Genomic DNA, 22,002 nt, shown 5'->3' on the forward strand with positions numbered 1-22,002 from the left:
CATGACTTTTCTTTAAATAAATTCCTCCTTTTCCCTAAATGTTCTCACTTTCCAAATACCTTCAATGTCACGCCGTCAAACTGAGACATGTCTCCAGTTTGCAGGATGAAGACACAGTCCGTCTATATTTCCTAATCTTCCAGTCGCTGCTGTTCTCAGGAAGCTCCTCACACAGCTCCAGGAGGAAACCACTCAACTATTTTTATCTGGCGTTGATAAAATGTCTGCCGGCTCGGCATTGTTCTGTCACAATGTCAACTCACACACTATGCACAGGAAGCCTAACCACAGGAACAATGCTGAGCTCTGGATAACGTGGCACACTGTACATTCAAATGGTTTCATTCATTATCTGCTCAATAAAACTAGGATCTGAACGCCTCCCGTCTGAACCGTGCAATGTGGACTTTACTCAGGCTCAGCTGTGCAACAATCTGCATCAGTGAACTGCATTCACTTTGGTATTATGTCCTGTCCTGAGATCACCGTTCCTCATCATTATACTTTTAGCTGCAAGCGTTCTGTGATGGCGTTTTTAATCCTTGTCTTAATAGCCACCTCTATCGGGGTTGTGGTTTCTGACGCGCCTCTCTTTGTTTCCAAACAAATGAAGCGGAGATTGTGGTTGAATGAGATGAGCTTTATTGATTGGTCCAGACGGCATAGAAACAGGAGGACACATTTCTTTGCTTCTACTTAATTTAATTAAAACAGAACAAAAAGAACACGGTCAAAAGACTTTTCCGTTTCCCCGTCTCATCTCCATCAGCTGTGTCCTATCAACCTACAGTATAGGCATAGCCATGCACGGGATACTGACGCACATATAACAAATAATAAGTGAGCCTTAAATTAATACATTTTAAACCATAGTGTGACTCACACAAATACCTGATTAATTAATTAATGATATTATTACTAAGCCTAACATTCAGACATAACAAAATGAAAATGGCTCTAACACATTCTTCTAGACCTTTTTGTGAATCCCTTTGTTTTTAATTATTATGTGTTAAATGTGAAGCCCTTTGAAGCCTCTGTGTCTTAACATGTGCTCTAAAATGAACTAACCTTGAACCTATCCCACATGCACTAATTCCCCAAATCGATCTGTTCCTCACTTTAAAAACATGTCCTTTTAACAGAAATAGATCACGTGTTAGAAAAGCCACATTTCCCCAGGGCACGTGTGAAGTGTGGACGTTACGCCGTGCCACGGTCTGCAGAAAGGAACCTACTCAAGGCGTTAACTGGTCCAGATAGCTGCGTTACCCTGCCGCTCTGACAGACAGTTAAAGTTCTCCTGCTGCTCACTGCTCATGCGGCTGATGGGGAAACCGGGTCATTTGGATGCGGAGCTGAAAATAGATCGGGACGTGTCGACCTGCATGTTCCCCAGAGCTGAGTGACGCCTGCTTCAGCTTCTGCATGCTGAATCATAATACGTTTCCTGATGCTCAAAGACGCTTATACATGTACCCAAACACTCACACACTGTCTTTGTGGGGACCCTGTGAGGGTGAAGAACTCAGAGATCTTAGCCTCTGCAGACCCTTTACATGCACTAAAGACGATAGGACACACTACAGGGACGCGGAGTCGGGCCCTCTTTAAACACAGACTTTTCCATCAGTGAGGAGGAAGTACATCTCACAGGTGACGCCTCCAAATGCTGTCCAATGCGGGAATGTTCCTAAATCCTGTGGTTTGTTTTATAGGTGTTAGTGCATGTAAATGGTCTGCAAAGGCTAAAATCCCTGTGTTCCCTGCAGAGGGAGTTTCTCCATACGAGCCTGCAGACCCTTGACATGCACTAAAGACCTATAGAACTCACTACAGGGACGTGGAATCGGGACTCTTTCAACACAGACTTTTTGAGTTGTTCCGAAACACTCTTTTTGTACTCCTGTCTTCGTGGGGACCGTGTGAGAGTGAAACACTCAAACCTGCAGACCCTTTACATGCACTAAAACCTACACTAAAGCAGGGATGTCAAACTCAAGGCCCTCATTTGATGTGGCCCCGCAAGAGCGTTCAAAGAATAGAATATACAATGGGTGTAATTGTTGAATATTTGCTTTCAATTGTTTGCCCTCGACTTCTGCTTTCAGACGTAGCGGATCTGATAATAATCCAATGCAGAGGCAATAATATAATACATGATTTAATATATATTATATATTTATATATGTATATTTATATAGTCTTAAAGTTACAACCGGCCCTTTGAGTGCAGCCATAATGCTGATGTGGCCCTCGATGAAATTGAGTTTGACCCCCCTGCTTTAGAGGACACAGACTCTTTTAGTTGTACACTCCTGTCTTTGTGGGGACGCTGTGAGAGTGAAAAACTCAGATGTTAGCCTCTGCAGACCCTTTACATGCACACAAACCTATAGAACACACTATGCAATCCAATGAATATATAAAAAGCAGCATAAATACATTTGGACAAAACCGATAGGACAAAAAAACTAATGTAAAAACACGAGACAATAAAAGCATCCTTAAAGCCACAGACTGAAAAACTCTCACACACGATTTAAACATTTTAAAACAAAATAGAAAACCCCAATTTAGAAAACACAGACTGATACGTGTTCTCCGTGGTCTGCAAACGCACTAAAGGAAAACAGAATCTCTTTGAACACAGACTTTCTTAGTTGTGCAGAAACACACGTCTTTTGTACTCCTGTCTTCGTGAGGGTGAAACACTCACAGGGATGTTAGCCTCTGCAGACCCTTTACATGCACACAAACCTATAGACCACCCTGAGAATAAAGTCCAGTTATTAGTGGGTTTTGGAAAGAGCTTTGGGGAAAGTGACCGATAGTCATAACAGCAGTGAAAACCCTCCGCAGGACTCCTTCAGTCAGACTTTGGATGTCAAACAGTCAAAGCGGCCTGAAGGGAGATTTGTTGCTCGTCTGTTTTGTCCCCATGAACTCTGACGAGAGGAAAGCTGAGAGGAGGCAGACAACCCTGAGGTTCAATATAAATATATCTACAGTAGGGCTGTCCCCAATACCATTTTTCGGGCTCTGGATATTCGGTAGTAATCAGCAGCGAATATTCGATCCGTGCGGGGGGGGGTGGTAGTAATCAGCAGCGAACCGCTTCAACACGTGTATTTCGGTTTATTCATGGCATTCATTTTGTCATTCTACAGCAGGGATGGGCAAATGGCGGTCCGGGGGCCGCATTCGCACTCCTCTTTTTGCGGCCCTCAGATTAATTTATAAACAACGTAATTAATTAAAATAACATAAAAGTACTGATACCGTCCACTAGACTCCTAGTTAGGTCGCGAGCCGCGTACATGATTTCAAATACCGCGAAATAATCTGTGAGGCATTTGTGTGTATTGTGTTTGTTTCCCGGGGCAACCCTCACAAGAAGCACCGGCTGTTGCTATGCCTGCTGTGACGTTAAGTTGCCTCTTGTAATTATGCCTTTACAAGCTTCAAAGTTGCATTTCTCATCTGAATTTGGTGAAACAAGTTTAATATTCTTAAAACCAACACTTTGTTTATTTGAAATCAGATGAAAACAAACTGTCACGGACCCTGCCGTGTTATCTATGATTACTATGCTTTTCACTCATAATGTCAGCGGGAGGGAGGGGGAGTGGCGCTGAGGAACAGAGTGCGGGCTGAAAGGTGTCTGTGTGGACACTCCCCTTATTGTGGAATAAGGGGAATGCAGAGACTGGCTACAAGTGTTTTAGGTTCAAGTTAGACAACTAATATCTGGGTTAGTGTTCATGACTTCATGTGTATGTCATCTTAATGGTTAATCTCAATACACACACATTTTCCGTGCTTTCCAATAGTTTAAAATAGTTTTATTCCACTGTTTAATAACCTGTTCTTTACAAACATGCCACTTGTAAAAATGAAATAACATTTCTGTGAACTGATATTTGTTTAGTGAGCTTATTAGAGGATGTTCCCATTTTTTGTAAAATGTCAATGAAGATGTCAGACTTAGTATATTTGTTAATAATTACATACAACACATGGAATTTTTGTGTGTGTTCCAAGTGAATCTGCGGCCCCCTGGTGGCCAGTACATCAATTATGTGGCCCCCACCACCATCAAAGTTGCCCATCCCTGCTCCGCAGTATTCTTGTGTTATAGTTTTGTTATTTGTTTATGCATATAACCCAACTTGTGTTCTTTGAAATAGGATATTGCATTGTGTTTACTTTCGTTGCAGTTGTATATGTCTTAAGTGTAATTTGGCTCGGCTTCCTATTTTGTATGGACATGCTTTTATTTTGAAGGAGAGTTAGCGCTGTTGACAGGAAGTTGTTATCATATCAAAAGTCATATCTACATATAAAGACGGGGAAAGTCAACGATAACGTTTATGGTTAAGTGTGAGCACCCCCCGAAGAGGCACAAGCGTTGATATTGAAGACTTCAATAAATTCAAGAAAAAAAAAGAAGAAAAAAAAAGAATGAATATCCGAATAACGAAATTGAAACCCGAATAGTACTCCAACGAACGAATATTCGGGTACAACCCTAACATACAGCAGGAGAGGAGACGTTTTTTAGCAGCTTTCACTCATAGAAACCTTCAGATGTCTGCTTTTCTCTTCAGTACAGGGAATCAAGCCTGTTAGAACACAAGACTCTTTTAGTTGTACCGAAACACACACACGTCTCTTTGTACTCATGTCTTTGTGGGGACCGTGTGAGGGTGAACAACTCACAGTGACTTTAGCCTCTGCAGACCCTTTACATGCACTAAAACCTATAGAACACACTTCAGGGACGCAGAGTCGGGCCTCTTTGAACACAGACTTAGTTGTGATGTGTCTGTGTTGCTTCTCACGGTGTCCCTCCCTGCAGTTCAAAGATCCTCTCATCCTGCTGCTGCTGGCCTCGGCCGTCATCAGCATCCTGATGAGGCAGTTCGATGACGCCATCAGCATCACGGTGGTGAGTTACACTTCCACACACACACACCTCCTTAAGTTACACCTCCACACACACACACGTCCTGCTTCCTTTCTTTTAGTTCCCCCGCCCTGGAGACACCTGACACCTGCGGGCTTTGTGAAGTCCTTCATAGAAATTACATTTGTGTCACAATCAGAAACAGGTTTATCACCAGGTGGGTTGATACGCACGAGGACTTGGTGTCATGGTGCATACATCAAAGTAAAACATGAATTAAAGACATGGAGAACTATTTTAATAAAACTATAATAACATTAAAAAATAATAAAAAATATAGCAGTATTTACATTGAAATAGAAAAAAGTCAAATACTAAAAAATTCTGAGTAATAAACGACATTTTGAGTAAAAAAACAAATTCTGAGAAAAAAACTAATTCTGAGAAAAAGTCAAATATTGAGTAAAATAGTCAAATTCTGAAAAAAAAAACTGGTCTAGTAATTTCCTCTAAATTCACCAAAAGCAAGCATCTTTTCAGAATCAGGTTTATCACCAGGTAGGTTGACACGTGCGAGGAATTTGAAAACTCAGGTGTGTGTGTTTGTGTGTGTCCTCAGGCCATCATCATCGTGGTGACGGTCGCCTTCGTCCAGGTGAGTTTCTGATTCACCTCCAACATGTGACTCATTCCAAACACGTCAGAATATTTAAAGCCAATGAAAACACAATGAAGGTCAGAGTGGGAAGTAACTAAGTACATTTACTCAAAGTACCATTTTGAGGTACTGTGTACTTCTACTCCTCTACAGTTCAGAGGTACATGGTGTACTTCTACTTCACTACATGTATTTAATCCCTTTAGTTACTTCTCAGATGTGGATGAATGATGTGAAATATAATCAAGTGTTGAATCAGACTTTAGTTCCACCTGGAGTAAATCCACCAGCTACCCTGCAGTATACAAAGTCATTCAAACTAGCTGCACCTTTAGCAGCTTTGAGAACACTTTCATGATCAATCATTATAAAACATATCATATCTATTATTCTGAAATGGACCAATCTGCACAATGACTAGTTTTACTGTCTTTCACTATATTTTGATGAGAATACTTTTATTCTTTCACTTGAGTAACATTTTGAGTGTAGGACTTTTACTGTAACAGAGTATTCCTACACTCTGGTACTTCTACTTTTACTCAAGTACAAGATCTGAGTACTTCTACTTTTACTCAAGAACAAGATCTGAATACTTCTACTTTTACTCAAGAACAAGAACTGAGTACTTCTACTTTTACTCAAGAACAAGAACTGAGTACTTCTACTTTTACTAAAGTACAAGATCTGAGTACTTCTACTTTTACTCAAGTACAAGATCTGAGTACTTCTACTTTTACTCAAGTACAAAACCTGAGTACTTCTACTTTTACTAAGTACAAGATATGAGTACTTCTACTTTTACTCAAGTACAAGACCTGAGTACTTCTACTTTTACTAAGTACAAGATCTGAGTACTTCTACTTTTACTCAAGTACAAGATCTGAGTACTTCTACTTTTACTCAAGTACAAGACCTGAGTACTTCTACTTTTACTAAGTACAAGATATGAGTACTTCTACTTTTACTAAGTACAAGATCTGAATACTTCTACTTTTACTCAAGTACACGATCTGAGTACTTCTACTTTTACTCAAGAACAAGATCTGAGTACTTCTACTTTTACTCAAGTACAAGACCTGAGTACTTCTACTTTTACTAAGTACAAGATCTGAATACTTCTACTTTTACTCAAGTACACGATCTGAGTACTTCTACTTTTACTCAAGAACAAGATCTGAGTAAATAATATTTGCAGGACCTTAGAAGTGATTAGATGAATGATGTCAGTGTAAAGCAGCGCTGAGGGAACAGGAGACTGCTGACGTGTTTCAGAGGAGAGGTCAGGGAGATCCAGTCAAACCAGTTTGTGAGGTTCATGATAGAGAAGGGGTTCTCCAACTTTTTGTTTATGCGGACCACTATTTATTATCAAGGATTTTCGCGGACCACCTCATATACCCTAAAAATAAGTACATATATAAACTTAGTGTTAAAACGGAGATATTGTTTTATAGTTCATTATAGACAATCAAAAGTAAATTGAAGCCTATCTGATACTTTTGTGACCGGTGTCTGTCTGCGTTGAGTATGTTTCTCAGAGGACGGCGGACGGTATTTTAATTAGGTCATCCCAAACAATGCCACAAGTGCGCACGGGCAGACAGGTCTACAAAAAACTACCGCTATGCTTAGTCCTACTTTAGTTACTGCACTGCAAAAAGCAGACGGTGCTGCGCTCAACACACACAGACTCAGAACCATGGACACACCGGCACATCAGTAACATAAACAATGTATAGGCCTAAGTTGCATAAAGGCTTGAGCTACAGTATTGCAACCAAGCAGACAGCGCTGCTTCTCTCTCTCTCCCTTTCTCCACTTTCAAAATCTATTTAAATCTAAAAAATTCCCGAAGTTGTCCTGAAATTCACTTATTAAATAAACAAAACAAAAAATATAACCTACTCAGGGCCAGGGTGGATCTAGAAACATATTCATGGGGTGGCAGGAGATTTTGAGGGGTGGCATCCCCTGGCAGAAGTATATGCTGATTTAATCGCAGTCATATCAATCAATGTTAACTTGGAAAGCCAAAATATTGACATTTTAAATAAATAATATAGGTGACATTATTGTGTCCCATCAGTAAAGCCTTAAATAGAAATAAGATGGCAGACATAGGCCTAATTGAATGCATTTTAACTGACCAATAACTGAATTAGTTTGTTTCACTCTTGGACCAGGGGTACCAAATCTATGCAGACTGCTGCGATAAGTACATTAATGAACTGTCTCATCGATGTTTGTCTGAATTAATAAGATAATATTAACAATCATATTATTCCTATCAGCTGTCAATCACTGTTATGATGCGGCGATTACCATCTGTTCAGCAAAACGCCTCACAAACTGATCAAGATCCAAAGCTTTAGTGCGTTTTGATTCAATGCTGACTACAGCCAAACTTGACAGTCTCTTCTCTGTCATTGTAGACTTCAAATACCTCGTTCCCTCCGTGTACAGTACTTGGGTCCGGATGCTTCTCGTTTTGCACCGTCCAGTTCAAATGAAATCGCCGCCAATCATATTTCCACGCTCGGGCCGGGGGAGGGGTTACAAGGCTCGTGTCTTGTGGTGCATTCACTTGCACTCGGACATTAGAGATTTTCTCTCATAAATGTCCGATGAGCCCAACGACCACTACCCCACTGCCTGATATCATTAGAAAGCTAGGAATCTCCTCTTTCCAACAGTGCATACAACTCAAAATGCGTGTTCGGGTCAATGAGACTGATTTCGATAGAGAAAGTCACATATGAGGTGATCCCAGAAAATCCTTCATAGTAAATAGTGGATTTTATTTAAACTTTTTTCCATGGACCACCTGCAGTCCGCGGACCACAGTTTGAGAACCGCTGTGATAGAGGAAGGTCAATATGTATTTCCTTTGTGCTGACGACTACTGTTGTTCTGAGTTCATGTTGTTTTTGTTGGGTGTTGTTTGTAGGAGTATCGCTCAGAGAAGTCTCTAGAAGAACTGGGGAAGCTGGTTCCTCCAGAATGTCACTGGTGAGAGTTCAATCCTTGTCCTTCTCCCTCCTCTACTTCTACTACTTATTGTACTTGTTGTTGTTGTTGTTGTTGTTGTTCTACTTCTTCTTCTTTGCTGTAAATAAAGTTGTGTTTGAATCCTGTCTCAGCATCAGGGAGGGGAACCTGGAGCACCGTCTGGCCCGAGAGCTGGTTCCTGGAGACACCGTGTGTCTGTCGGTGGGGGAGAGGGTCCCTGCAGACCTGCGCTTGGTGGAGGTACACACACACACACACACACACACACACACACACACACACACACACACACACACACACACACACTCAAGTACAAACATATATTGTGTTTTCATTTGCGGTTTCCATTCTCTCCCCCTAAGGAATTGATATCTAACTGGAAGCTCTCAGTCAGAGTTCCTGGAATAATTTAGCAGTGAACAAAGAGACAAAATATCCACTGTTTGGGCTCAGTTACCACAGTTAGCTCAGTTACCTCAGTTAGATCAGTTAGCTCAGTTACCTCAGTTAGCTCAGTTAGATCAGTTAGCTCAGTTACCTCAGCTAGATCAGTTAGATCAGTTAGATCAGTTAGATCAGTTAGATCAGTTAGATCAGTTACCTCAGTTAGATCAGTTAGCTCAGTTAGATCAGTTAGCTCAGTTACCTCAGTTAGCTCAGTTAGATCAGTTACCTCAGTTAGATCAGTTAGATCAGTTAGCTCAGTTACCTCAGTTAGATCAGTTAGCTCAGTTACCTCAGTTAGCTCAGTTACCTCAGTTAGCTCAGTTACCTCAGTTAGCTCAGTTAGATCAGTTACCTCAGTTAGATCAGTTAGCTCAGTTACCTCAGTTAGATCAGTTAGCTCAGTTACCTCAGCTAGATCAGTTAGCTCAGTTACCTCAGTTAGATCAGTTAGCTCAGTTACCTCAGTTAGCTCAGTTACCTCAGTTAGCTCAGTTACCTCAGTTAGCTCAGTTAGATCAGTTACCTCAGTTAGATCAGTTAGCTCAGTTACCTCAGTTAGATCAGTTAGCTCAGTTAACTCAGCTAGATCAGTTAGCTCAGTTACCTCAGTTACCTCAGTTACCTCAGTTACCTCAGTTACCTCAGTTAGATCAGTTAGATCAGTTAGATCAGTTAGCTCAGTTAGCTCAGTTACCTCAGTTACCTCAGTTAGATCAGTTAGATCAGTTAGCTCAGTTAGATCAGCTAGATCAGTTAGCTCAGTTACCTCAGTTACCTCAGTTAGATCAGTTAGCTCAGTTACCTCAGTTACCTCAGTTAGATCAGTTAGCTCAGTTACCTCAGTTAGCTCAGTTAGATCAGTTAGATCAGTTAGATCAGTTAGCTCAGTTAGCTCAGTTAGCTCAGTTAGCTCAGTTACCTCAGTTACCTCAGTTACCTCAGTTAGATCAGTTAGATCAGTTAGCTCAGTTAGATCAGTTAGATCAGTTAGATCAGTTAGCTCAGTTAGATCAGTTAGATCAGTTAGATCAGTTAGCTCAGTTAACTCAGCTAGATCAGTTAGCTCAGTTACCTCAGTTACCTCAGTTACCTCAGTTACCTCAGTTACCTCAGTTAGATCAGTTAGATCAGTTAGATCAGTTAGCTCAGTTACCTCAGTTACCTCAGTTAGATCAGTTAGATCAGTTAGCTCAGTTAGATCAGCTAGATCAGTTAGCTCAGTTACCTCAGTTAGCTCAGTTACCTCAGTTACCTCAGTTACCTCAGTTAGCTCAGTTAGCTCAGTTAGCTCAGTTAGATCAGTTAGCTCAGTTAGATCAGTTAGATCAGTTAGCTCAGTTAGATCAGTTAGATCAGTTAGATCAGTTACCTCAGTTACCTCAGTTAGCTCAGTTAGATCAGTTAGCTCAGTTAGATCAGTTAGCTCAGTTAGCTCAGTTACATCAGTTAGATCAGTTAGCTCAGTTAGCTCAGTTAGATCAGTTAGCTCAGTTAGCTCAGTTACCTCAGTTAGATCAGTTAGCTCAGTTAGATCAGTTAGCTCAGTTAGCTCAGTTAGATCAGTTAGATCAGTTAGCTCAGTTAGATCAGTTAGCTCAGTTAGCTCAGTTAGATCAGTTACCTCAGTTAGCTCAGTTAGATCAGTTAGCTCAGTTAGATCAGTTAGATCAGTTACCTCAGTTAGATCAGTTAGCTCAGTTAGCTCAGTTACATCAGTTAGATCAGTTAGCTCAGTTAGCTCAGTTAGCTCAGTTACCTCAGTTAGCTCAGTTAGCTCAGTTAGATCAGTTACCTCAGTTAGCTCAGTTAGATCAGTTAGCTCAGTTAGATCAGTTAGCTCAGTTAGATCAGTTAGCTCAGTTAGCTCAGTTAGCTCAGTTAGATCAGTTAGCTCAGTTAGCTCAGTTAACTCAGTTAGATCAGTTAGCTCAGTTAGATCAGTTAGCTCAGTTAGCTCAGTTAGATCAGTTAGCTCAGTTAGCTCAGTTAACTCAGTTAGATCAGTTAGATCAGTTAGATCAGTTAGCTCAGTTAGATCAGTTAGATCAGTTAGCTCAGTACAGATCAGTGAAAAAAGGGAGCTTACTCAAAGCTCATAGCATGGTGCAGGAATGGTCATTTAATTCTGAAATGAGTCAGCATTGTTTTAGTTTTTTAGCCTGAAATGAGGTCTGTGGTTAACACAAGTTGAAGAGAGTTTAACCTTTTGTTCTACCTCATAACATACTTCAGTAAATACCCCACTGGTGGATTTAGAAACAGAGGTTACTAACAAGTATCTAAATGAGACGACTAAACGTCATGAAGCCCAACATTAGCCACCTTTAGCTTAGCGGTGGTGACCTGAAGTCATGTGACCGTGCTGTAGTTCCTTTATAGCCCAACATTAGCCTCCTTTAGCTTAGCGGTGGTGAGGTGAAGTCATGTGACCGTGCTGTAGTTCCTTTATAGCCCAACATTAGCCTCCTTTAGCTTAGCGGTGGTGACGTGAAGTCATGTGACCGTGCTGTAGTTCCTTTATAGCCCAACATTAGCCGCCTTTAGCTTAGCGGTGGTGAAGTGAAGTCATGTGACCGTGCTGTAGTTCCTTTATAGCCCAACATTAGCCTCCTTTAGCTTAGCGGTGGTGACGTGAAGTCATGTGACCGTGCTGTCGTTCCTTTATAGCCCAACATTAGCCACCTTTAGCTTAGCGGTGGTGACGTGAAGTCATGTGACCGTGCTGTAGTTCCTTTATAGCCCAACATTAGCCTCCTTTAGCTTAGCGGTGGTGACGTGAAGTCATGTGACCGTGCTGTAGTTCCTTTATAGCCCAACATTAGCCACCTTTAGCTTAGCGGTGGTGACGTGAAGTCATGTGACCGTGCTGTAGTTCCTTTATAGCCCAACATTAGCCTCCTTTAGCTTAGCGGTGGTAACGTGAAGTCATGTGACCGTGCTGTAGTTCCTTTATAGCCCAACATTAGCCACCTTTAGCTTAGCGGTAGTGATGTGAAGTCATGTGACCGTGCTGTAGTTCCTTTATAGCCCAACATTAGCCTCCTTTAGCTTAGCGGTGGTGACGTGAAGTCATGTGACCGTGCTGTAGTTCCTTTATAGCCCAACATTAGCCTCCTTTAGCTTAGCGGTGGTGACGTGAAGTCATGTGACCGTGCTGTAGTTCCTTTATAGCCCAACATTAGCCACCTTTAGCTTAGCGGTGGTGACGTGAAGTCATGTGACCGTGCTGTAGTTCCTTTATAGCCCAACATTAGCCTCCTTTAGCTTAGCGGTGGTGACGTGAAGTCATGTGACCGTGCTGTAGTTCCTTTATAGCCCAACATTAGCCTCCTTTAGCTTAGCGGTGGTGACGTGAAGTCATGTGACCGTGCTGTAGTTCCTTTAAAGCCCAACATTAGCCACCTTTAGCTTAGTGGTGGTGACGTGAAGTCATGTGACCATCCCATGGAGAAATCCCTTTGGTCCAGGGAGATGCTGCCCTCAAGGACCAACACAGAAATACCACATCCCTGCACCCCTGTATTTGAGAGTGTTTATTGACCCCTCTGTCTCCCCTCAGGCGTCAGACCTGTGTGTGGATGAGTCCAGTCTGACGGGGGAGACGTCTCCCTGCTCCAAGTCCACCCTCCCCCAGCCGGCCTCCTCCAACGGAGACATCGCGTCCCGCAGCAACATCGCCTTCATGGGGACACTGGTGCGCTGCGGCCGGGCCAAGGTACTTATTATTATTATTATTATATATATCTTTATTGAACAAGGACTATGCTATATGTCAGATTATAGCTAAAAGCTCATTTCCATCTGCAGTCCCCAGTCAGGAACACGCATAGCAATCAACCAACATTAAAACATCTCATAAAGCCTAGCACACTAACAATAAACAAAAAATAAATCAGAAACAGATGTATAAACCATACATACTAGTACATTTATCAATAAACTTATCATTTTACAAATAATTTAAAGGTCTCCTATTTGTAGGCATATATTATGGGTCGGATACAGCTAAATGCTGCCATATTATAATCCAAACCACATCAAGGATTATTTCTGAAACAGTATGGAGCTCAAACTCTCAAAGGTGAGTTCCTTTTTATTTCTTGCTTCTTTACACATGCTAAATGAGTGTTAGCATGCTAATGTCAACACAGACCATACTACTTCCAGAACACGTCTCATTGTTTCTGATAGCAACGTTTCTGATTGGCCCGTGGGTTTAAAGCCCGCCCACATTTCAGATATTACGTCATATCGGACGCCAATCTGGATCAGCTCCGTTGTTCCCCCGTTTTTAGAGATGTGGGTACGGAGGAAAAGAGAGATGGGTTTATTTTCTGACACTTAGTGAGTTCCCTGACACACCGGGGACACACCGGGGACACACCGGGGACACATGTTGATGTAGAAAAGACATCCAAAAGTGCATTTTGCATGGTAGGAGATCTTTAAACTAACATCTCACATTACAGTAAAAATAATGTTGACAACGTCCATTTTTTAGGGTGAAAAAGTGAAAATCTGCACCAGTTTCCAGACAGTGTTATTGCACACCAGGGGTTTTCCAGTCTGTGTGGTGGTTCAGTCTGACCACGCGGTGACCAGAGCGCTACAGAAACATAAACACTTCTGATTTTTTGTTTTCAGGGCATTGTGATCGGGACCGGAGAGAATTCAGAGTTTGGGGAAGTTTTCAAGATGATGCAAGCAGAAGAGGTACGTTATCCTGACTGAACATCAGCAGGAGAGGACTCTTTAAAGTAGAGACACTACATACTGATATACACCTGAACATCAGCAGGAGAGGACTCTTTAAAGTAGAGACACTACATACTGATATACACCTGAACATCAGCAGGAGAGGACTCTTTAAAGTAGAGACACCACATACTGATATACACCTGAACATCAGCAGGAGAGGACTCTTTAAAGTAGAGACACTACATACTGATATACACCTGAACATCAGCAGGAGAGAACTCTTTAAAGTAGAGACACTACATACTGATATACACCTGAACATCAGCAGGAGAGAACTCTTTAAAGTAGAGACACTACATACTGATATACACCTGAACATCAGCAGGAGAGGACTCTTTAAAGTAGAGACACTACATACTGATATACACCTGAACATCAGCAGGAGAGGACTCTTTAAAGTAGAGACACTACATACTGATATACACCTGAACATCAGCAGGAGAGGACTCTTTAAAGTAGAGACACTACATACTGATATACACCTGAACATCAGCAGGAGAGGACTCTTTAAAGTAGAGACACTACATACTGATATACACCTGAACATCAGCAGGAGAGGACTCTTTAAAGTAGAGACACTACATACTGATATACACCTGAACATCAGCAGGAGAGGACTCTTTAAAGTAGAGACACTACATACTGATATACACCTGAACATCAGCAGGAGAGGACTCTTTAAAGTAGAGACACTACATACTGATCTACACCTGAACATCAGCAGGAGAGGACTCTTTAAAGTAGAGACACTACATACTGATATACACCTGAACATCAGCAGGAGAGGACTCTTTAAAGTAGAGACACTACATACTGATATACACCTGAACATCAGCAGGAGAGGACTCTTTAAAGTAGAGACACTACATACTGATATACACCTGAACATCAGCAGGAGAGGACTCTTTAAAGTAGAGACACTACATACTGATATCCACCTGAAGGGCCCCTTGAAATATATCCAGGTTTCTAATCAGATGTGTGTGCAGAACAAAGACTGGAGAGAAAAGTAACTTCATTGTGTTTTAATGTATTTATTTCAGAGACTAAAAGTGACTCCTGCTGTAAGAAAATACTCTGCCTGTCATTACAACGTATTTCCCTTTAGGGGCAAGACCAACGTCTCACAGCTCCTGTAAAAACAGGAAGCCATTGTTCCAGAAAAGTGTTTTATAGGGGAGACATCTGAACACTGTGCTACAGGTGGATATAGATTACAGTCAACTGAAGTGCAAAGAAATTGATCGCAGCGAAACGCCTCAGAGTTCTGATTGGTTAGCTGGCCGGCTCTGTTGTGATTGGTCACCCGTTTGGAGATGTCCCGCCCCCTTAGCCCGTATCACGTACAATGTGTTGGAGCGCTAGCCAATAGGAGCTTGAGTGTTCCGTAGTGATGTCACCATGTTCCGGAAGTAAAGAAATGAGCCATTTACATGCACTGAAACCTACAGAAGACACTAGGGGAGAGGGAACACCATAAAAAACATTACAATGTCCCCATTTTATTTCGCGTCTCAAATGTTTTCAGAAACACACATTTTGCTGTTTCGTAGAATAAGAGTTGTTGGGGCAGAACCTCTGCTCCGCGTGTTCCTCTACGAGTTTATTTTTAAAAGAAGGAAATATTCAAAGCAGCCAGGATAAGGGTTAAACAATAATCTGCTCTGGTCCTCACGCTGGGAGAGGTCTTACCCCTTGGTAAGCATGAGGAAAAGAGAGCGAGCCAAAGGAAACACAGGCTGTCATACTAAAAACCCAGGAGGAGGTGTGTGGATGCTTCCCCCAGAGGTCATCTCATTGGGAGAGACCAACACATGGCCTGTCGTACCCAATCAGCTCGAGCCAGAGGCGACCCTTAAGTTTGAAGCAAAACAGCCCCATCTGGATTTTATTGTTCCGCATTCTTGCATAGAGTTTCTATCCTATCCCCCCCCTCAGTTGTTAAAGCACATTTGGTTTCACCTCCTCTTGGCATCTTTTAAGATATAGTTGGATTATACAAATATCATATGTGAGTTACCTTAATATCCACAATACCGAGGAAAACACGACTGCTATTCTTGATCCAAAGTAATTAAACACACACATATATTTATCATGTAGACTGCCCTAATATTTGACATGCTGGAGATCTTTTAGAAGAATGCCCCCTCCCCTAGCTCTTCCAATCTACTGGAATGCAGAACTGCTCTCTGTTCATACAGAGTAATAAAACATGTTTAAGCTCATTCCTCCACCATGTTTGTAGCGATGTAGTACCCACACATGAAAGAATAAACAGAGAAATCAAATAAAACACACACAGTTATCATTTGAGCAGCAATCCCCTTCGAGCTGCTGCGACAGCCCGAAAGCATCTTTCACGCGCCCACATGGCAACAGAAACAAAAGCAAACTGTGTGGCCTAATTCCCAAGGCCTCTTTATGGGTCTACAGGAAACAAATCATTAACTTTAACAAGACTTTAACTACATTATCTGAACATGTATCTGGGAATTCCCCTGTTAATTGCAAGGACTATTGATAGTTAAGACCCTCGGGGCCTCTTCTTGGTATCTGCTAGGCAGAAGTCACTCAATGCAGAATCACAAGTTTAACACACATTCTATATAAGGTGACATTTAAAATGAATATACCAGAAATACACCTTATTGAACTTTCCTGCCATAACACGTTACTTTAATCCTTTAAATAATTCAAATAATACTTCAGAGTACGTTTCCAAAAGAGCCGCCATAGTAGATTTTGAGAAAACTGTTACACTGAAGGATTGTGGGTAATGGAGTTCGTCTCGTTGTTGTTATTCATAAACAATGTTTTAATTGTAGTTTTTTAGTATCACTGCTCATGTTTTATTGTGTTATGGTTCAGTGATTCAACTCTTTCGGTTTGTTTAGACCTTGTTTTTAATTATGTCCCTCTACTTCATCTTTAATGCTGTTTTCTCCGTTACTTCCTCAGAACGTAGTTTTCTCCGTTACACGCTGTTTTCCCCGTTACACGCTTTTTTCTCGGTTAATTCCTTACAACGTTATTTCTCGGCTACTTCATCGTAACGTTGTTTTCTCTGTTACTTCCTAATAACGCTGTTTTCTCCGTTACTTCCTGGTAACGTTGTTTTTCTGTTACTTCATCGTAACGTTGTTTCTCGGTTACTTCATCTTAACGTTGTTTCTCGGCTACTTCCTCGTAACGTTGTTTCTCGGTTAATTCATCGTAACGTTGTTTCTCGGCTACTTCCTCGTAACGTTGTTTATTCCGTTGCTTACGCTTAACGTTGTTTTGGTCATTTCCTGTCATACTCTGTAAAGCACTTTGGGCTGCGTCAAGCATGAGAGGTGCTGTATAAATAAAGTGTATTATTATTATTATTATTATTTATAGTTACACATTCACTTGATCTTAATTCGTAAGCATAAAAAGAGGTACAAAATATTGTGATTCGTTGACAAAACAATCTCAACTTACTTATAATTTGTTTTATCTTCATTACCACTAATTAGCAACAGTTTGAGTAGTTGCACCGGCTCGTGAACACTTTATTAAATTCTGTGATTCATTTGTTTCCAGGCTCCTAAAACCCCGCTGCAGAAGAGCATGGACCTGCTTGGGAAGCAGCTGTCGCTCTACTCCTTCGGGATCATTGGTGTGTTTCTTCTTGAGTGCTGTTTGAACCTTCATTTGAATATTAAATACAAACTGTAGTTCAATCTGCACACGCTCACTTCAACTCCTTATGTTTATACAAATATCTTTTATTGGACATTTTACTTTAACTTCTTTGGTTGATGTACATTTATTATTGACATTTTATTGGACATTTAATATACATATTTTTATTTAATTTGATCTTTTTTTTACACATTCTTTACGTTTTTAATATTATATAATTGTGTTTATTTAATTTAATATTAATTTATTGCAAATTATTATCTTTTTACTTATGTTCAGAATAAAATATATTTGTATTTATTTCGATCTTTTATTGGTAATTTTTATGTAAACTTCACATTTTTACATACTTTTTTTCCCAATTAAATATATTTTATTGCACATTTTTTACTTCTTATGTTCGTATAAATACATTTTTTTTTTTTTTTTCTTAATTAATCTTTTAATTTTGATTCTAAAGTGGATCTACAAAACCCAATTCCACCCGGGATAAAGCGCCTCCGCATTATAAATAATCGAGTAAATTATGTGTGTTGTGTGTAAAGTTGTTTTATATTGTGTGTGTAAAGTTGTTTTATATTGTGTGTGTAAAGTTGTTTTATATTGTGTGTGTAAAGTTGTTTTATATTGTGTGTGTAAAGTTGTTTTATACTGTGTGTGTAAAGTTGTTTTATACTGTGTGTGTAAAGTTGTTTTATATTGTGTGTGCAGGAGTGATCATGCTGGTGGGCTGGCTGCAGGGGAAGAAGCTCCTCGACATGTTCACCATCGGAGTCAGGTAGCTGGATCTCTACATCAATATACTGTATATTCACAAAGACTCTATATTACACACAAATGTGACTTTAATGTGTTTTGTATCTATATATGTTTTTGATCCTATTTTTACATCTTCGTTTTTATTCTTAACTGTTAGAAAAATCAATCTTCTTCTCCGTGTGATTTTGGGAGTGTCTGCTCTGGTGATGTCACCCCAGTCTGCCCAGCAACAGGGTTACCGTGGTGACCTGTCAATGAGCGAGGCAGTTGGAGTTTTTGTCACTCGATGGCACTTTTGGGTCAGATTTGTGTGTCGATTTGATATAATGAAGACCTCGAGATAACGCTGACTAACGCTGCTACTGAAATCATCTAAGATTATGTGAAAAGAGTGAATATTATGGGATTTAGAGCAGGTTTAAGATCGTTTTTTCAGGAGTTTTTAAAGCCCTTTACACTCTAGGGATGATGTCATCACTCTGAACATTCCGTCCCATCCACAGCCATTATAGAATCTGAAACACACTTAAACTGGGATTTTAGGAAAACCGTTCAATCTGTCAAAAAAACATTTCAGTCCAACAAAGTTGAGAGTGTGGAGAGATGTTTAAACTCTAAATCGTATTTCTCCGTTAAAGTATGACGAAGCAGTATGACCTCAAAGTTTGATGATTTTGAGCTCTGTTTATGTCGATTTCCCATTCGTTGCTATGGGGATACGTTTGCAGATTTGTTTTTTGCGATTTGTTTGAAAACACCGAGGGGAATCTCTTAGTACAAAGCCCACCATTAAATATTGATTGTTCTCCTCTCCTTCAGTCTGGCGGTGGCGGCGATCCCTGAAGGTTTACCGATCGTGGTGACGGTGACGCTGGCGCTCGGTGTGATGCGCATGGTGAAGAAGAGAGCCATCATCAAAAAACTCCCCATCGTGGAGACTCTGGGTACGTTGATCAAGATGTGTGAGCGTCTTTTACTTCCTGTTGGCTGTAACGTTGTTTCCTCCGCTACTTCCTCGTAACGTTGTTTTCTCTGTTACTTCCTGTTGGCTGTATCATTGTTTCCTCCGCTACTTCCTCGTAACGTTGTTTTCTCTGTTACTTCCTGTTGACTGTAACGTTGTTTCCTCCGCTACTTCCTCGTAACGTTGTTTTCTCTGTTACTTCCTGTTGACTGTAACGTTGTTTCCTCCGCTACTTCCTCGTAACGTTGTTTTCTCTGTTACTTCCTGTTGACTGTAACGTTGTTTCCTCCGCTACTTCCTCGTAACGTTGTTTTCTCTGTTACTTCCTGTTGACTGTAACGTTGTTTCCTCCGCTACTTCCTCGTAACGTTGTTTTCTCTGTTACTTCCTGTTGGCTGTAACTTTTTTTCCTCCGCTACTTCCTCGTAACGTTGTTTTCTCTGTTACTTCCTGTTGACTGTAACGTTGTTTCCTCCGCTACTTCCTAGTAACGTTGTTTTCTCTGTTACTTCCTGTTGACTGTAACGTTATTTCCTCCGCTACTTCCTTGTAACGTTGTTTTCTCTGTTACTTCCTCGTAACGTTGTTTCTTCCGTTACTTCCTCGTAACATTGTTTTCTCTGTTACTTCCTCTTAATGTTGTTTCCTCCGCTACTTCCTCGGAACGTTATGTCTCGGCTACTTCATCTTTAACGTTGTTTCTTCCGTTACTTCCTTGTAACATTGTTTCTTCCGTTACTTCGTCGTAACATTGTTGTCTTTGTTACTTCCTCTTTTACGTTGTTTTCTCGGTTACTTCATCGTAACGTTGTTGTCTCGGCTATTCCTCGTATTGTTGTTTCTTGCGTAACTTCCTCGTATCGTTGTTTTCTCCGTTACTTCCTGGTAACGTTGTTTTTCCCTTCAGGCTGCTGTAACGTGATCTGCTCGGATAAAACGGGAACTCTGACGAAGAACGAGATGACGGTCACTCAGCTGTTCACGTCAGACGGACTCCACGCTGAGGTCTGAACTCACTTTATCGTCCTCGGAAGATTTCATTTCCTTAAGAATCTCCGACAACATGGAGGCTTAGTTTCTCATCATCTAAAGAGTCTCAAACTCAGGTTTTACAGAATATCAGATTCTGGTTTAAGTTATTTTTTAATAATTTGCTGCTAAGAGATTCAAATTGTACATCTTAATGAATTAGCTTATTTTATAAATAACAACAATCTAACATTTGAATATTAGAGAAATTCTGATTTGTTTATCTTTTATATAAGTTACTGTTTACGTATTTTCACGTAAAGGAATATCTTTAATCTCTTACATTTGTCTGGTTTGAACTTTTAATAACTTTTTTGCGATGTTTCTTTTATCATCTACCGGACAACTGTCTGCTTCAGAGTCCATATCACATTTACATTCTGTTAACAGTTTTTTAAAGGGGGACTAGAAGCCGATGTTTGGCTTTCTTTACATAGAACATTTTAAACACTTTCTTTAGTGGGTCCGTGTCGTCTGAGAGTTGATAAGATAAGAAGTGCTTTATTGAATTAAAAACTAGAAACATCTCAATAGAAATAAAACAGCATTACATAAAAAGTAGAAATATACATGTTGAACTACAAATGAAACCTAAAGCAGTTAACCCCTGGGTGTGGTCTTGCAGGTGACCGGTGTGGGTTATAACGGAGCGGGAGACGTGGTGGTGGACGGAGAAATCGTCCACGGCTTCTCCTGCCCCTCCGTCAGCAAGATCGTGGAGGTGAGTCCGGAGGAAATCAAATCAATATCATTCTATAAACATGAGAGATTACAGTAAACATCTGCACGATGAACTGCTCTAAATAACAACATTACATATGTTAAAATGTGTTTTTTAGAATAAATACTGAGGTATGTTTTAGTTTAAACACTATTCATACATCATTCATACTGGAAGAGAACGCTTTCCATTTCTCAAGATTAGAAGCGCCTCAGACGTCCGTTAAAAGCTAACGGTGTGTGTGTGTGTCACAGGTTGGATGTGTGTGTAACGACTCGGTCATCAGGAATCAAATTCTGCTGGGACGACCGACGGAGGGTGCGCTCATCGCCCTCGCCATGAAGGTACACACACACACACTTTTTATTTTCACCAGCAATTTCTCATTTCTTTTTCAATTCTCAATTTTTTTTACAGTTGTTACTTCTTGATTTGATTGGATCTTCACTAACGTGTGCTTGCCTCTTTGTTTGATCACTGTGTGTGTGTGTGTGTGTGTGTGTGTGTGTGTGTGTGTGTGTGTGTGTGTGTGTGTGTGTGTGTGTGTGTGTGTGTGTGTGTGTGTGTGTGTGTGTGTGTGTGTGTGTGTGTGTGTGTGTGTGTGTGTGTGTGTGTGTGTGTGTGTGTGTGTGTGTGTGTGTGTGTGTGTGTGTGTGTGTGTGTGTGTGTGTGCGTGTGTGTGTGTGTCAGATGGGTCTGGAGGGTCTGCAGCAGGAGTTCGTGCGACTGGAGGAGCTTCCCTTCTCCTCGGAGCAGAAGTGGATGTCTGTGCGCTGCGTCCACCGCACGCTGCAGGTCAGCCCCCCCCACACAGAACACACTGTGCTCCCACTAATACCTGTTTGTCAGAGGTATAAAGTAACTAAGTGCTGTACTTAAGTACAACGTTGAGGTACTTGTACTTGAGTATTTCCATTTGCTACTGTGTACTTCTACTCCTCTACAGTTCAGAGGTACATGGTGTACTTCTACTCCACTACATGTATGTAATAGCTTTAGTTACTTTACAGATGTGGATGAATGATGTGAAATCTAATCAAGTGTTAAATCAGACTTCAGTTCCACCTGGAGTA

The 22,002-nt window shown here is 40.8% G+C and overlaps 1 protein-coding gene across 5 annotated transcripts in view; it reads left to right on the forward strand.

Moving 5' to 3' along the window:
• Positions 1–22,002, forward strand: part of atp2c1 (ATPase secretory pathway Ca2+ transporting 1) — a 57,975-nt gene that overhangs the window by 19,140 nt on the left and 16,833 nt on the right. For 4 of the 5 annotated variants that reach the window (XM_079693095.1, XM_079693094.1, XM_079693097.1 and 1 more), the window contains exons 4-16: positions 4,862–4,951; positions 5,529–5,564; positions 8,518–8,579; positions 8,711–8,819; positions 12,586–12,741; positions 13,671–13,739; positions 17,355–17,430; positions 18,168–18,234; positions 19,035–19,159; positions 20,087–20,184; positions 20,834–20,929; positions 21,184–21,273; positions 21,620–21,724. In XM_079693095.1, the coding sequence (XP_079549221.1) occupies positions 4,862–4,951; positions 5,529–5,564; positions 8,518–8,579; positions 8,711–8,819; positions 12,586–12,741; positions 13,671–13,739; positions 17,355–17,430; positions 18,168–18,234; positions 19,035–19,159; positions 20,087–20,184; positions 20,834–20,929; positions 21,184–21,273; positions 21,620–21,724 (1,179 nt within the window). Of the gene's footprint in view, positions 1–1,627; positions 1,657–4,861; positions 4,952–5,528; positions 5,565–8,517; positions 8,580–8,710; positions 8,820–12,585; positions 12,742–13,670; positions 13,740–17,354; positions 17,431–18,167; positions 18,235–19,034; positions 19,160–20,086; positions 20,185–20,833; positions 20,930–21,183; positions 21,274–21,619; positions 21,725–22,002 lie in introns of those variants that run through there. The other variant, XM_079693098.1, reaches the window with a different exon arrangement.

The sequence above is a fragment of the Notothenia rossii genome (genome assembly GCF_949606895.1).
Source record: "Notothenia rossii genome assembly, chromosome: 7".
NCBI lineage: Eukaryota > Metazoa > Chordata > Actinopteri > Perciformes > Nototheniidae > Notothenia > Notothenia rossii.